At 42.6% G+C, this 16,515-nt stretch overlaps 1 protein-coding gene and 1 long non-coding RNA gene across 3 annotated transcripts; one reads left to right on the top strand and one right to left on the bottom strand.

The window, feature by feature from the left end:
- Positions 1–222: 222 nt before the first annotated feature.
- LOC136008437 (uncharacterized) lies at positions 223–10,010 on the bottom strand. Its single transcript, XR_010610092.1, has 3 exons — positions 9,704–10,010; positions 6,477–6,764; positions 223–633 (listed from the first exon to the last, which is right to left on the bottom strand). It is a non-coding gene; the product is annotated as an uncharacterized LOC136008437 (long non-coding RNA).
- C2H18orf21 (chromosome 2 C18orf21 homolog) lies at positions 9,668–15,241 on the top strand. Of its 2 annotated transcripts, XM_065667740.1 has the most exons (5): positions 9,668–9,824; positions 10,068–10,090; positions 10,979–11,178; positions 14,407–14,615; positions 15,037–15,241. In XM_065667740.1, exons 1-5 carry the CDS (start codon positions 9,745–9,747, stop codon positions 15,200–15,202), a joined length of 678 nt encoding a protein of 225 aa, XP_065523812.1. In that variant the 5' UTR covers positions 9,668–9,744; the 3' UTR covers positions 15,203–15,241. The 2 variants fall into 2 exon arrangements, with proteins under 2 accessions (XP_065523812.1, XP_065523811.1); XM_065667739.1 differs by lacking the exons at positions 9,668–9,824; positions 10,068–10,090 and adding an exon at positions 10,097–10,223.
- Positions 15,242–16,515: the final 1,274 nt, after the last annotated feature.

Here is a 16,515-nt window from a genome sequence, read left to right as displayed (position 1 = left end):
TGACTCCACCTGCGCTGGCTCCTGGAGTCACAGGAAGCATTTTCCACTTTCCTCAGTAAAACACCAGAACAGAGCAGAGCTGCTGTACCTGTTCATTTTACAGGATTGGTGGACCCTAGAGAGTTCAAGGACCAGATGATGTCAAGCTGGAAAGTCCCATACTGCAGAAGGACAGAGAAGAAGTGATTCTGCTTCCAATGCCTTCCAAATTAAATCCTTAAAGGGTAAATCCTGGTTTCTCTCCTACCCCCCTACAACAACATCAGGTCACATCTTACAGGAAGAAGGCTAGGGACCCTCCTGACCCACAAGTCCCACAAATCTCACTCACGCTTTGCTCACGAATGTTAACAAGAGTGCCATATTTAGTGGTTTTATTTTACTTTTCTTAATCCAGTAATATGGGAGATCAAATTGTGTTGCTTTGTCTTCACACTGCTTGTAAGTGTCTTTGACTTCTGGGAAGCAGTGCATCACAGGTGCTTCCTACCTCATGCCAGAGAGACATAAAGAGCATCCTTGCATCACTGTCTGAGCTTTGAGTTTTTCTGCACGCTTTTACAATATATTAATGGAACTTGGCCCACACCAATTGGTGAGCTAATTGCTGTCAGAGCAGATGGTAAGACAGACCTGAAAAAAAAATAAAAAAAAAATAATAATCATTGCTTTTTTATCATGTGAAGGAAACATAAGAAGGAAAGGATGTCTCTTCCATTTCCTGAGGGATGCAACAAAAGTTAAAGCAAGCTTTTATGATCAGTGGAGTCTGAGGAACAATTATCCAGCTCCTGTGGATGCACACCTTACATCTAGCTCTATCTGATTCCCTGCTCTGTGGTTCAGTTTGCCTGTCAGGCATGTCATGTGCTGAGGGTTCACAGACTGCCAGTATGCTAGTTCAGTCTGCTCCAGGCACTGCTGTTCAGAGAGCAGTGCTGTGAAGCAATCCAAGATACCAAAACCAGGAGCAAACTCATAAGGTAGTCATGATAAAGAGAGCATTTGTTTCTGCATTCTGTGCAGTTATCTTGAAGGGATGCTAGCACAGTAATGTCCTCTGTGGGAAACGATTGCTTAAGTGATAACTTTCCAGTGGCGGCCACCATACATATATAGTGCTGCACTATAAAAAGTAACAGTAGCAAGAGGTCTGCACGAGGATCAGACCTCACAATGTGACACTGCAGAAGAGATGCTGCATTGAAGCTATTCCAGCAGAAGGCTTCGTATTTGGAGAAGAAGGAAGTTAGTTGGCATTCCAGTGGTTAGTTGCTGGCCAGGATTTTGAAAGTTGCACATTATACTCTTAGTTTCACAAAGGTCACACTAGCAAACCGTTTGGACTTAACAGACCAAAGATGCATTTTGCCTTTATTCCAAGGCCCTTTCCCTGATTTTAATATTGATGACAATAAAACAAACACCTCAACAGCCGCACAGAAAGGCCGATGCATACACATGCCCTACCCAACATATGGAAGTAGTCTGAAGCCTTTCAAATCACTTATGTTTTCATGAGAAAGCTGTGGATATGAACAGCAGAAGAAAAAACCTAAAAATGCAAAGAAAAAGCCTACATCCTACCATGCTAATTTGTATTGTTAGAGAGGAAAGTAAACAGCAATGTTTGCTAGGCTGAGGATTTTCAGAAGTTGTATTTATTTCGTGTTTCCTTTCAAAAAAAGCATTTTAATGAATATGCAGCACGCAGGGTCCCTGCCACTGGTAGTGTGTCCATCACCATGGTACCTGAGCACTCAAGCAAATGATTAACCAGCAGAGCAAATGAAACAGTAACACAGAGCCAACAGACACCCTGACAGGCTCTTCCTTCCTACACCTGCCAGTACATCTCTATCTGGACCTTTACTCCTTCAGGCTTTCCACTGTCCTAACTTTCAACCATGCTCTTATGAGACCCAGATCGTTTTTTCAAACAATGCTAAGGGGTGCAGAGACCTCAAACTGGCCTAGGGAGAAGGGTGAGATTAATAAAAACAGAAACCCAAACAACAACAACCAAACCCACAAATATTTTCATCAGGAAAACACTGCTTAAAGACACAGTAAGGAAAAATGTACTTTTCATTTACACAAATTGACTATGAATGGACAAATTTTGTTATGTTTGCCATGCCATCAGTCTGGCCACTTTAAAATTATTTCTCTGAAGAGGGAAAACAAGTCTTTTCCTCACCAAGGGACAAAATGATGTTTCAGGAGACTGATGCAGACTGTACATGAACACTACTTTTAAGCATTACTGATAATAATAAAAAGAATACATGAAAACCTATGGCTATAGGTCTTCTGTAAAAAGCCTGGAGATTGCATCATCCCCTCCTCCCCACACTTCAGGCGCAAGTTAATGAAAACTCTGATGATGTTTGTTTAACATTGGTGCATATAACTTCTTTGAGCTTCTTCTGGCTTGAGATGCTTAAGCAGAGACCTCTGGGGTTTTAGGAAAAAAAAAAAAGATATTCTTTTGAATCATCTGCCGCTTGCTGTCCTGTTTTCTGTACAAAATCTCTGAGGAGCAGAGGAAAGCTGAGGGCCTTGCATGCAGGCAAACTTTAGAAAGGCTGGCTCCTCTTAGTATTGGGGAATTACGCAGCTGTAACACAGCCCTCACGGAAGAAGTTTCCTGTTTTCCATCACTAGTCAAGGCAATAATACTGGAGTCTTATTAAATTACTGTCATGTGAAGTTTTTCCTCTTTACTGTAGCTGCTTCAGGTTATGAAGTAGTTACTTCCCCTCCATTCCAGTTTTACCTTTAAAAGACTAAGCTCTGCGGACAATGCCACATTACCAACAGTGAAGACTCAAGTGCTCTCTTCCCAGTGCAGGTATGCTGTGCTACCACAATGCCTCAGCAGCAGTTCTGAAGCAGACAGGAAGCACTGCACCACCCACCCATATTCAACTGTGAAAGTGGCATAAAGCTCAGGCTAAGCATCAGTTCACTCCTGTCTAGATTATATCCATCACTGTCATCTCTAAAGATTCAGATCTGCGTGCTTCATCAGGCTTTATAATCAAAGCTAATGGAAGATACATTTGTTTAGCTGTTAGAAATGGCCTTGAAGATCTCAGTCTTGGCAAGGGTGATGAATTAAGGATGTCAGCTGAGCAAACAGTTTAATTTTGAATTAATTTATCCAAAATTGATTACTGAAAAAAAATAATATGAATCTTTCAAGTTCATACTATTTCACATACTTTAGCAATAAATATTCCACCCCTTCTTGCCATCTGACTTACCAAGCATAAAACTGGAAGAACCAGCTATGATGCCAGCTTCTTAGATGTGATACCAACTTTGGATACTATAACCAGTGAAAAGCCACTTTTTGACAGCAGCAGGGAGTACAGCCCTCCAATAGTTCAGCCCTCAGCTAACAGCAATTCTGTTAAGCAGCCTGAACATGATAGCTAAAGCATTTTATGGCAAAACCCAGGAACACAAAACTCTGAAACCAACAATTGCAAAGAACTATTCCATGACATATTTATTGAATGTACCTGGGGTTGGTTTATTCTCTGTGGTCCATTTTCAAATGAATTAAAATAATAACTTAGGGGAAAAAGAAAATTATCTTAAACTAATAATGAGTTTTGTTTTGTTTTTCTTTCAGGTAATTTGGAGCCAGGAAGAATCCAAACCAACAGCATGAGTACTTAAAATTACAGGGTAATGTTGGAAAGCCTCTAGGGGTCATCTAGTCCAACCTCATGCTTAACCCAGTGCCAACTCAGAATTAAAAGAAAATAATTTGAGGCAAAAATAAATAAAAAAAAAAAAAAAGACTTCCCCATCCCCTTTTTGCACCAGAAGGAAAAAAGAAAAAGCAAGTGAAGTTTTCCTGAAATATATAGCTCTTCTGTGTTCTTCATAAGTAAATAAGACCGATACGGAAAATATGTAGCCTCCCTTGGTTGACCTTGCTCCCCTTTCTGTCTTGATGCAGGTAACGTATAGCACAGTTTGTGGCAAACACCAACTCAGTTGCCAACACTGCTCTGCCACACTCCAGGCCAGAAAAGGCTAGGAATGCTGCATGTTCAGCTGCAATCTCCTCCAAGTTAATTACAGGATGGAGTGGACAGCTGCTGAGGAGGGCTCCACCTCATCTTTGGGCTGGGAAAGCAAGGCCTCCAGGGCCTGGAATATACAGCAAAGAACAGGGTGGGGGAACCTTGTGAGATAGAGATCGAAGTGAAACCCAGATGACTCATCAGAAAGTGAATGTTCCTATTTTGGCAAGAGGCTGAAACAGCAGCCCTGGGTTGCGCTGCAGCACAGCAATAAATGACCCCGAGCGCCTGGGACAAACTCCTGGGCACGCTTATATTCCTAACAGTAGGGGTTATTTCACATCTCGTTAAGCCAGAGGTTTACATGACAATTAACACATTACTTAGCAGCATCTTTTTCACGGGTGGAACTTTGGCTTGAGGTTTGAACATTTTTAGACAACTGTTTCATGAGTGAAAAAGAAAGAATAGTTTCCTATAAATCAAGTTGACAAGGACTCATATTCAGCACTGGCATAGGAGTAGGCTGGTCTATGTACTGAGGAACACTGCAACCAGATGATGGCTTTTCCCAGAATTTCTATGCAATGAGGGCTTCCTGTACAACATCTGCAGCCTGCCACTCAAAACCTAGCCCTTAGCATAGGCAAGATGCCAGGCTGGCCACTTCATAAGGTGACCTTTCATAAGGATGAAAGGCCTATGGTACCACAAAGTCACACAGAGGCAGAGCAAAGCCCAGGCTTGAACAAGCAGTAGCTCCCATTTCTCAGCTCCAGCCTCTGACCTGTGTGGTTCCCCACTACAAAAATCCCTTTGATTATATCTGTAGAGAGATAATCCATGAGGAAACAATTTAACAAACATGAAAAAGCAATCATGCTAATTCCACTGAAAACAGGCATCAGCTGTAAGAGAATGTTTACTGCTCTAGAGCGTCACATTTGAGATAAAGAACTAATAATTTCTACCAGAGATCACTTTAAAGAGGAGTTGGTACTCAAGTATGGATTTCCTTAAACTGCAGGCATGTTTCTGAGGGTTTTGTTCAATATAACCTTTAATTTCTATTATATTTCGAGAGAATTGATTTGTGGGTACACAAGATTTAGAGCACTGGAAATGGAAAGAAAGGAAGAAAAAATTGGACACTGGAACTAGAACTTGTAGCTTTCAAGCTCAGGGGGGTCTGATATTCATTGAGTCCCTTCCCTGTCAGATGGATGTTGCCAACCCATGGAAAATGGTGACATGCTTTATATATATTATCTTTCACTTCCCTCAGGTACATACTGCAAGGAAGTTGTGTTCTAAACAATGTCTAAACAATCATCATATTAATCTTTCATATATTTGGGCACTCAAAGCACAGGAAATTCACTGTGTAGTGGTCTTATCTATCATACCACTTACAAAATAAAACCAGGCTCAAGAGGAACACTAGATAACTTTCCCTTCAATTAGCTTTTCACAGCTATTGTATTTTTTAGAATATGATTTATTCCTTTTATTTATCAGCCTGCCTTGTTTCAGATGGGTACTGTCTGACTGACCTCTAGATACCCTTGCACTTTCTCTGTGATATCCCCTGAATGTCAATGCTTCAATTCTTCATCTTTCATTTCCCAAACGTTTCTTATTGGTCACCTCTGGTACCAGTGACAGCTGAAGTGGAAGTTTATCCTCTGATAATCTGTACTGCTTTAATGGTTTCCAGCATCCTGAGGATATTTTCTAAGTGTTATGGTGACACCAGCTGAAATCTTGGCAATAGAAAAGTGTTTCATATGCTTATTTCCTAACTTAGTCTCTTGGGGTTTTTTTCTGCTTTCCCAACCCTCTGTCAACCCCTTGATTTCTGTGGCTTAACTCCTTTTGTTATTGCTATATTCTTTGTTATCACTATATTCTTTGTTATCACTTCTCAGTATCTCTCTGATAATATAGCCTTTGAAGAACCTCAGGGCATTCCCACCATGCATCCAAAATCTCTTAATAAATTTCTGCAAACCTCCAAGTCACATTTGTCTAACAGCTTAGCAAAAATCCCCGTCTAAGAAAGGAACACCGCTAGTCACATCTTCTTTATATATTTATCTGTAGAGTCTCAAAGCTATAGCACATAAACCTTCTAAAATGATGAGCATGTTTCAAACAGCTCTAATATAAATATTACACATAACCCAAGTCACTAGCTTTAGCCTGTCTCCAAAATAACATCTGCTTAGATATGCTTATCCTTGTATCATCACTATCCTCTTTCTGGGCTTTTTTTTTTTTTTCCCCCAGGATAAAATTAGTCTTGCACCAGCATGCCCGAAAAAGCAGAATTCTCGTATAATTTCAATCACTTGCTCAGTTTGCTCATGACTTTCCTACAGCTGACTGAACATCTATTATCTCATCTGAAAGAAAAGCTGTGAGTTTGCTCACCTCATTCACCTGCAGGATCTTTGAAATGCCTCCTCTTCTGTTCCTCCCAAAGAGTGCTTTCCCGCATCTCCCAGTCCATTCCCGAGTCCACTGAATATGCAATCATCAGTAAGTTCTGGCTAAGTTATCCTGCATAACTCCAAAGGAAACAGGAGAGAGTCGTGGATGCTGCAGAAGGTTGTCTTTGCTCTCTTTGAAAATTTTGTGTTGGTGGTCTGTCACAGTCAGGTCTCCAGTAGTAAACTGAACAACCTATCCTCCTGGCTCTTCTTTTCTTCTTTTTCTTTTCTGTAAACACATAATCCGTGCTTCAAACCCTTTAGGTACCACAAACTGTATTTCTCTATTGCCCTCTACTGACTGCCTGCTAACACCGCCTTCCCAGAGAATTGGCGAGCAACAAATAACACAGTATGCTTTCCTCCACGGCCCGCCCTCAAATCAATAATGATACACGATGACCAAAAGTCAACACAAATCATTCTATTTTTTCCTTTGTTACAAAACACCAGGCAAGATTTACGGCTTGTTGGCCAGCCGTGGTAGCTACAAAACACTAAGCAACAGAAGCAGGAAGCAGTTAGTAACACGGGTCTGCTAATGTGGTTTTTTGGTGAATAAAAGCCAGGAAAAAGTAGAGACGAACACATTCTGCCTTGAAATGTGGGCGAACTCACCCCACTGGTGCCATAAATACTGTACCAGGAAGCTGAGGATTATCTGGTTTTAAAGGACTGGCCCTGCCAGCACCAGATGCACAGAAATACTGACTTTTGATGGGAGCTCTGCAGAAGGGGGCTCGTACAGAGCCATGAATTGGTGACCAAGGTTTCTTGCTCATTTTCCCTTTGTCTCTAGAGTTTTATGTGCTTTGTATATTCAGCACCACACTTAAAACGAGAAACACGGCTCCTGCCTTCCTGTCCCATGAGACAGGCAGCGGGACAACACACATGACACACTGTACACAAATGGCACTGAGAGGTGGTGTGTGCGCTGCTTGTTGGACAAAAATAATCTATAATGCACAAAGAAACCAGTGAACTAACATAAAGAACTGCCCAGCACAGTTCCAGGAAGAGAAGAAAAAAAGTACATAAGCATTCAGACAGATAGGAAGAGACTGGGGGGAAAAGAAAACCAGGGGTAAAAAGACTGTAAGAACAGGTTGGGGGGGGGGGGGGAGGAGAAAAATAAAACCTCATCCTTTACCTTGTATTAGTCATTGCTTAGTTAGCATGGTACAGTGCTTGTTAACCAAGTCACTCTGGCACTTGCTCTCACAAAAAGCAAGTAAACCCAAGGTGCTGGTGCAAGTGCTGTGGCCCGCCTGCACCACTCAGGGGCAGGGAGAGGTCAGGTCCCAGCTCTAAACGATACTAAAATCCCCAGCATGCTTTTTCTTTTGCTGGGAGAGTACCTGGCACTATTCTGCCTCACCATTCCTCCTCCTCTACAACCAGCTCTCCTATGGGGAAAACATAGTTAAGAAACGACAGAAACAGGCCCACCCCCCCCCCCCCCCCAAGTGTTGAAATTATTGTCGCTTACTTGTATGCCAAAAAAGCACGTTTTTTTCCCCACCACCATTAGTAAATGGGAATATTTCATTTGCCAAAATTCTGCTGACTGATGAACACTGGTTGTGTTTTAAATAGCTGTCAAGTGACATCCCTGCTCTCCCACTGAGGAAAGGCAGAGTTCACACAAACCCCATCATCAACAACGCCAGCAACCTGGCAACAAAAAATATGATGTTGGAGGGTCCCTTGGAAAATTCGTTTTTAGCTCAAAAATAAAGTCAGCAGAGGCCCTAATTGTAGCTATTATGAACATTTCATTAATAAGCCCAGATTTATCGACTGCACTGTAATGCTCTCTTATTAAAGGAAGTCCAGAAATTCAGTTCTTCGCATGCTTTTCTACTCCTGATGCCCTCAGCTACTCCATGTTAGAAAATAAGAAATAATTATATTTATTCAAATTCCTTGATGGAATATTGAAGCCTGCTCAGATGAATACCTCTCCTAAATGAGCACCATTACCAACAGATCAAAGAAGAAGAATGTCTAGCAAATGAATGGGGCCGAGGGAATTAATAAACCACACATCAAACGTTGAAAAGCTGAGGGTGTTTTTTCTTTTTAATAGGAGCACATTTCCAGAATAATAAAGCAAAGCATTGATACCGTACAAGTCGGCAAATAACACTCAGACTTGCGTTCAAACCTTAGAAAGCAGGCATTCTTTATTGCAGCACTGGAGACACAGGGGATCCTTCCATTAAACATGCCTGCCTGGCGCCTTCAGAAGCAGGCATTATACAACAGTAATACACACATATTCATTAAATTTCCCAGAAAAGCTATATATATATATATATATATTTAAATAATTTCTTGAAACTCATGGATAACGTTTCTCTTTTACCAATGTTTTACCAGTTTGCTCAACAGGGCCAAGGCCGCCGCCCTCCTGTTTTACTTTGTTTACAGGGACACCTATTCTACTCCTGCTAAACTGAGCACACAACGTACAGGAGACAGTTCAGTTCCCCGTCTGTCAGGCTTAGCCCAGTGCGTAAAGATTAACCCTTTATGGTCCAAGCAAGTCGAGTATCAGCATGGAGTTGCCAAAACTCATCAGAGGGCATCTAAATAGAGCAGGAGATCACCGAAGTTTGGCACTTTGGCGTTCCGCAGCTGCGGGATGGTTTTTCACAACTCCTGACAACACATCCAATTTTTCTCCCCTGAGGTCAAAGTTTTCTTTCCGACAGAAAACCTAAACAACTTTCACCTCCGGAAGACGCGCGGCTCAGCAACACGGGTACCGTTTCTCACCGGGCGGCAACGCCAAGGGGGCGGGCGCCTCTTTCCCCTCCCCACTCCTCCGCCGCCCAACCCACCGGGGCCGCCCGCGCCCCGTCCCTCACAGCCGAACGGCCGCTGCTGCCGCCCCAACGGCCGCCGGCAGCACAAGCCCTAGCGAAGCCCCACGGCCGGGAGCGAAACCCACCGCCTGCCTGCCCCACCGCCTCCCAGTTCGCCCCGAAGCAAGGGCCGCTCCGCTTCCCAGCCAACCGGCCCAAAGAGAGGGGCAGCGCGGGCCCGCCCGAGCCCGGAACCATGATGCTGCGGCCGCAGTACCCGCCGGGCCCCGGCGAAACGCTACACATCCCCCCCCCCCCGTTCTTCCTCCCCGTTTCCCCTCCCCGCCCGCCGGACCTGTGTGGTTGCGGCTTCCGGCGGGGCGGGCGGTCGGCAGCATGGTGCGGCAGCGGTGGTTCCAAGAGGTGGCCGCGGAGGGGCTGACGGGCGCCTGCCCGGGACAGGCGCGGTTCCTGCTGTAAGCACCCCGCGGCGTGACGGGGAGGGGAGGGGGAAAGCGAAGCGGCGGGGGAGCGGGGATGGAGGGGGTGGGAAGAGAGGTAACCGGTGACGCACGTGGGTAGCCCCGCCCCGTGTCCTCGCGCCTGCCGCGGCGCGCCGCCGCGTGGCCGCTGACCGGGGCGTGGCGTGACGTGTGACGTGACGTGACGTGACGTGACATTACGCGACGTGACGCTGTGCCTTGCCTTCTCCCGTGCAGGTGGACGCTCCACAACTCCCGAGGCGAGTGAGGGGTCTGGGCGCGGCGGAGAGGGGCTGCCCTGCTGTGCCGCGGTGGGACAGTACGGCCGGCTTCCTCCTTCATCGCCCCCTGCCCCCTGTCCCAGCATGGGCTTCGGGGCTGCTGGTGGGAATGGCAAGTGTGCTTAGACAGCGGGGTCCGGGTGATACCGCTCGGGTTTGGAGAGGGACACCCGAGTACAGACAGCTCTGGCAGCAGGAAGTAGTAAAGTACATGAGGAGCATGCCTCTTACCATTATATATAAGGAAGAAGTTCTTTGCTGTGAGGGTGGTGAGGCACTGGAACGGATTGCCCAAAGAAGTGGTAAATGCTCCGTCACTGGCAGTGTTCAAGGCCGGGTTGGACAGAGCCTTGGGTGACATGGTCTAGTGGAAGGTGTCACTGTCCGTGGAACTAGATGATCTAAAGGTGCTTTCCAACCCTAACTATTCTATGATTCTATTAGGTCTGAAATTTATCCCAGAGCGTTTCTCCAACCCAGGCTGAGATGCTGTCCTTTTCTTGCGCTTAAACCAGGCAGACAGCTTTATGAGGCTTTGGTGTCACTGATTTGGCAGGAGAGTGTGCCTGCATGGAGCTCCTTGCAGAATTGTGAGCCTTTGTCATGAAAGATTTTTAGGAAAGAATTGCATCTTTTCTCAGGAAGATAGGCAATTACATATTGTGTAAACTTAAAGATAGCTTGTGCTCAGCTGAGCGCATACTGGTGCACATACTGGTGCTCTTGCATTCTGGTTGTACCTGAAACATAAAAATGTATCAACCTAGATAATGTTAAAATAGAAATATACTATTTTAGTGTTTGCCTGTAAACCATAATTATTTCATGTAAATAATTATTAATTATTAAACCTTTATTAATCCATAGGTAAGGAATATGCATTAGAAAGGGTATGTCCTTACTGCTTCCAGTTCCTGCTTCCTGATAGCCACCGGGTGCGTCTCAAACCAAAGATGAAAGCGACCCCACAGATAGACAAGATTCTGAAACGAGAGGCGAAGAACCACAAACTTAATATGAAACAGACAAAGCTTCTGAAAAAGTACAGGGAGTCACGAAGTGTCCTGGTAAGGCTATTTACTTGGTGCTGCCAAATATCTGATATTTTCCTGAAACCTGAAGTTTCAGAAACCCTGAAATCCTTCTCTTAGAAAATGAGAGCACACCTACACATCTTTCTCTTTTTTTCAGGAGCATGTAGCTCTTCCTTTCTTTTGGGATAACTTCACAATCAAAGTTCTTAGACTCTCCCCTCTACAATAGAGAGATCATGAGCACAGTGACAAGAACAGTAAGCTTCCCCTCCCCACAAAACCAAGCCAACCCCCCATGTCAGAGAAGCTGCACAAACAGCTCTGCCTGCCGCGCAGCAGCGTGGGGAATCTGCAGATATCTGACATCTTGCTGAAAATTAAGTAATAGTTTCCTGCCAGGAAGCTGTTGGCTTCCACCATCAGCATAACTGCAAAAAATGGCAGAAGTTCCAGGTTTTTGCCTGTTTTTTTTTTTTTGTGTGTGTGTGTTTTTTTTTTTTGTTTGTTTGTTTTTTGTTTGTTTGGGTTTTTTTTTCCTATGAATTATATTAAATTTCTATGAATTTTCAACTCTGCAAGATGCAGAGCCTTAATACAGCAAATGTACATCCTAAAATCCATTAGAATCTTTAGAAGTCCGTTGCTCTGAATTCCCCAAAACATACCTAAGAAGAAAAACATGTCGTTGCTGAATTCAGGCTGGTTTTGCCAATAGGCATAGCTTGACCATTTATTGCCTTTCTTTCAGCTCTAAAGGACTTGACTGACTCATAGATTGTAATTTTTTTCCCAGTTTTATCAGTTGTGTAAAAATACTTTGGCTCAATGAGCTTTACTTCATTTATTTCAGTAGACTGTCACAGCTACATCAGATTATTGTTAGCTTCTGTACGAGCTGAGTTTTTTACATTTGTCTGAATATTGCTGTTTATAGGAAGTCCTTCAAAACCAAACCACGCAGGTAATTGAAACAAGTTGCTCCTGAGGTTTCAGTTCTTTTTCCTAAAATCACTCCGGAATGTAAGATTTAATTACTGTTTTTGATACTAACTACTATTATTTGAAGAATAATAGTATACATTTAATCTAGTATTAAAATCTCCATGCACAACTATTAAAACGGGTTATATGAATGCATGTTTTGAGAAATGGGACAGCACCGTATTGTGCCTGGCAGTTGCTGGCTGGCACACTTGACATTTTCTCAGATGAGAGTCTAGTGGTTTGGGGAGTAAAAGCTGTGAAACCCAGAATTATTAGAGTCAATAACATAAAATTAAACTGGAGAAATATCACAGAGGTTCTGAGCTGTTGGGGCTGAATAAGGTGCCCCAGAAAGGCGCCTTTGCTACTGCTCTCTCCAAATTATAGATCATAGTTGAGCAGCAGAAAGGGCATCTGGGAAGCTGGAATCTTTGCTTTATTTTTCTGGGATCACAGATGTTTAGCATACATTAAAAACTGTCTCTTTAGACAACTGGTGAACATTGTCCTGTGGAATTACAACAGGTTCTTAGATTTATTCTGTAGCTGGAGGAGTTTGTAGGACACACTGAGCATTGATGTGAGTAGTTTAAATTTCAGTTTTACATAGATCCTGTTTTATGTCTGGGTAATGCTCTAATCTTGGCATGTAATTACAGTTTGCTAAACTTGTGTTCTCCTCAGTTCTGCTTGCGCTTACGTTGTGGGTTATGATTTAAGTATTTATGGTCTTAAGTATTTAAAACACTGTCAGCAACTGGCAGCTTCCAAAATCAGCAATGTAGAGCCCTGTAATCGAATACCTGAGGCTTGCAAAAATGAAAATCTGGAGTGTGGTCGAAAACTTATACCTAGCAACAGTGTGACAGGTTGTGCCTCTGATACCTTTCTCAGCAAGTAGAAGAACTTGATTTGAGAATGCTTCTGCCTTGAAAAGGCATATAACAAAGGAACTACTTCAGAGCTGTTAAAAATTGTTGGAGGTAACAGCATATGCAGTTCAGGGAATGGAAACTAGCTGTACAGTGCTACGATTAGTCCGTCAATTCCTGCATTGTAAGGTGTTCGCCTCCATTTATATTCTGTGGGGTGCTAAATCATCATGTGATGCTGTTTTGTTAGGTTTTATCCATCTGAATTTCATTTAGAACTGAAAAATACATCAATACCTGAGCTGTATAAGTTAATGATCTTTCTCTTTTTCAGTTTGTTAGGCTGACAAAATAACATCTAGAAACAGTCACAGCACAACTGAAAACATTTAATTTTGGCATTTTTAGATGTAATTCTTTCTAAGCAATCTGGATTTAGGGAAGTACACACACTCTGAAATGAAGAGTGATTTGGTATAGATGTTTTCAGAGCTGCTTAGACATTTGTTTTGACGTTCTTTGGAATACGTTAATTTAACCAGAAACACCACCTAACTGTGTTTTTCAGTCAGTGTAATTGTGTGCCTCAGAAAGTTGTCTCACTATATTACTCTCATGTCTCTTTGTAAGAGTAGTTGCCATGGCAGTAATAGATGTTAGGAATATCTGATGGTCTCTGTGGCTGTCTGACGTTATCTGTTCTGATGCACCTTTGCAATTTACTGTGCTGCTTGAAGTCCCTGCAGCCTAGAAGTAAACAGAGAGAAGAGGAAGTGCCCTTTGTTTAGAACCTTTGTTGTAGCAAGTATTTTTGCACTGCTAACAGAAAGGGACTCAGAATGTAACCCAGAGTTATTTGTTCACTAAGATTTGCTGCTATTAGTTGTGGATGACTGGTTTTGAGAGTTTGGTAATTTAAGTATTTTATCTTAAGACTCCCTGGCAAGTGTGTAATATAACGTCATCAGAGGTAGAATACGCTAATGAATTTAGATCACACTGGATGTCACGGGTTTTTAGAAAAATATCACTACCCTTAATGTATACTTAAGATATCCTATATCCAGTTCAGGTGCTGTTTAATCTTTCTGTTTTGACAGGATTGTTTTCTGTATGTCACTGTACAACATTCCATTCAGAGGAACGGGTCTCCTGACATTAGTTGCTAGGGAATTGGGGTAATTTCTAGATAAGCCCATAGGATGTGTTTGACTTACGAAGCCTGAATGAAAATGCTAGCTGTAGTGTACGTGTTGCTTTCTAATAGCTCGTGTTCCGCTCAAGCTAATATTTAATTTGTGTCATGATATTTGGAGAATAGTTTGGGTAATTCTCACAATGGCTTTGTAACGTAAAGGTGGAAAGGCTGAAAGAATGGCTGAAACTTCCTTTCTTCTCTCCATAGCTGGTTACTTGCAAATCATGCAACAAAACAACAAGGCATTATGGTAAAAGCAGGGATTTTCTGGCTACCATGGCACAAAATTCTGGCACTCCAAGTATTAAATCTGCCCTGAGGACACCAGGTGTAAAAACTCAGTCTGCAAACAAAGTGACACCTCTAAACTGCAGTAGGTTGGGATCTAAAGGGAGCACTCCATCGTCATTTCCCAGGTACCTGTTTCTCTCCTGTTTAAAGGGGCACTTTGCTGAGTAGAGTGTGTTAGTTATGTCTTGTGGGAATGAGTGTCATGTACTGATTTCAGATCAGTCACTTAATAAACTTTAAATTGATAACTATTTTTCTTCAGTGGTCTGATTATGGAGATCCGTTTTAACTTTCCGACCTTTAAAATCAAAGATTCTAATGAAAAGCGACTGCGTGCGAAGAATGTCTAATCCTGGTTTTGGCATGAATATGAAATGTCTGGCTTAAAATTGGCATTAAAAAGTTGTGCTTCTGATTGCTGACTTTCACGTGAAAATACACTATTTAGGTTCATTTTTTTTCAAATTATATATGTGCACTTTCATAGTTATTTTATGCTAATTCTCATTCCTCATCTTTAAAGCATTTGAGTTATTTGTTTTGCAGAACACGTGTATCTGGACAGGTAGCAACCAGCTCTGCTTCCAGCTCTGCTTCCAGGACTCCCCGAAACTCCAAATTTCACTTTTCTAAACTGAAACGGATGCTTGACCTAGAAGAAAAAGACAAAAGCCAGAAGGCAGATTTGAAAACCTTCTTGACTTTACTTTAGTTACAAGTTATTTCAAAGTAATAAAGATTACAGCAATAACATTGTTTCAGTTTTAGTAAATCAGCAGTGTGATTTCTTTACAACCCAAGCTAACAGCATGTACCCCGAGAAAGGGTAGGCCATGTATTTTAAAAGCAAACTCTGTCTCTGAGAGGACTGGTTGTCTGCAAGAAGGAGGTGAGAAAACAGCCAGTCTGATACACTTGGGAATCTTGAACATGTTTTGCAGTCTCTAATGGCCCAAGAATTGATAAGCCAGGATCTGTCATTTGAGGAAACTGGCAATACTGGATCCATCAGAACCAGCACATCAGTTGCCAGGCTTGAAAGCAGTGTGGGGCTGGGGAGGTTGCAGTTTGCTCCACCTCACTTTCCCCCTGTTTTTGAGGTAATGCATCATAGCAGAATTTAGAAGATCTCATCCGTGCTTTGGATGTTTGAGTAAAACAACACTTTCACTGGCACTTTCTGCAGGTATAATATTGTCAAGGGTCCAATGTAGTGTCCTGTAGTGTTGCTGTCTTTAGATACCTGGGGTAATTTAAGCACAGCCTGTAACACAGCCTTTACAAAGGTTCCAAAATAATTTACACTTTAAAACAGCACTTATACAGAGATCACTAAACCAGTGTATCACCAGATTAAGTTTCTCCATTATCTTGAGGATTTTCCCTGTGATTTGGACTGCAGACCACGGTAATGCAGGACTTGCAAAACAACACCCTAATGAGGGATGCTGTCAGTGCTGACTGACTGCTCCGGGGTAGGCTGCTATCAGCACCTTCATGTGAAACTGATATGAGAGTGGCACAGTCAAAAAACAGAGGGGATGCTTCCTTTCCAGTTACTCTGGTGCTGCTACCAAAATGGGTCCTTTCTGTCTTGTTCAGAAATGACTTGAGGAGAGAACCTTTCATAAATATAAAGAGTTGCTTCCTTCTTGGGCTTCAATCTGGACAAGCGAGTTTGCTGTGGACAGTAGTGATCTCATTGTACCCAAGTATTTTGATGTGAATAGATGATTGTCAGGGTTAAACTAGTCTCCACTGCCAGATTTTACACTTTCAGTTCAGCACAAAGGGGAGAAAGGAGAGCAGAAATTCGCCATTCAGGACTGAGTTTATAGCCTATAGTCTGCAGTGACAGTTCTGCAAATGGTGGTTCCGATTTCCCTTCTGAAAAGAGAATCAATAAAAAAATTTTTTGTATTCTAATGAAAGTCCCTTTAAGTGTATTCAGACTCAATGAACACTGCTTACAAAATAGGGCCAGCAAATTAAGACTTGTCAGACTTGAAAGCAATCCAGGGCAGT

The sequence above is a fragment of the Lathamus discolor genome, chromosome 2, assembly GCF_037157495.1.
Source record: "Lathamus discolor isolate bLatDis1 chromosome 2, bLatDis1.hap1, whole genome shotgun sequence".
Lineage (NCBI taxonomy): Eukaryota > Metazoa > Chordata > Aves > Psittaciformes > Psittacidae > Lathamus > Lathamus discolor.
Note: the sequence above shows the minus strand (reverse complement) of the source record. Positions and strands in the feature narration are given on the sequence as shown.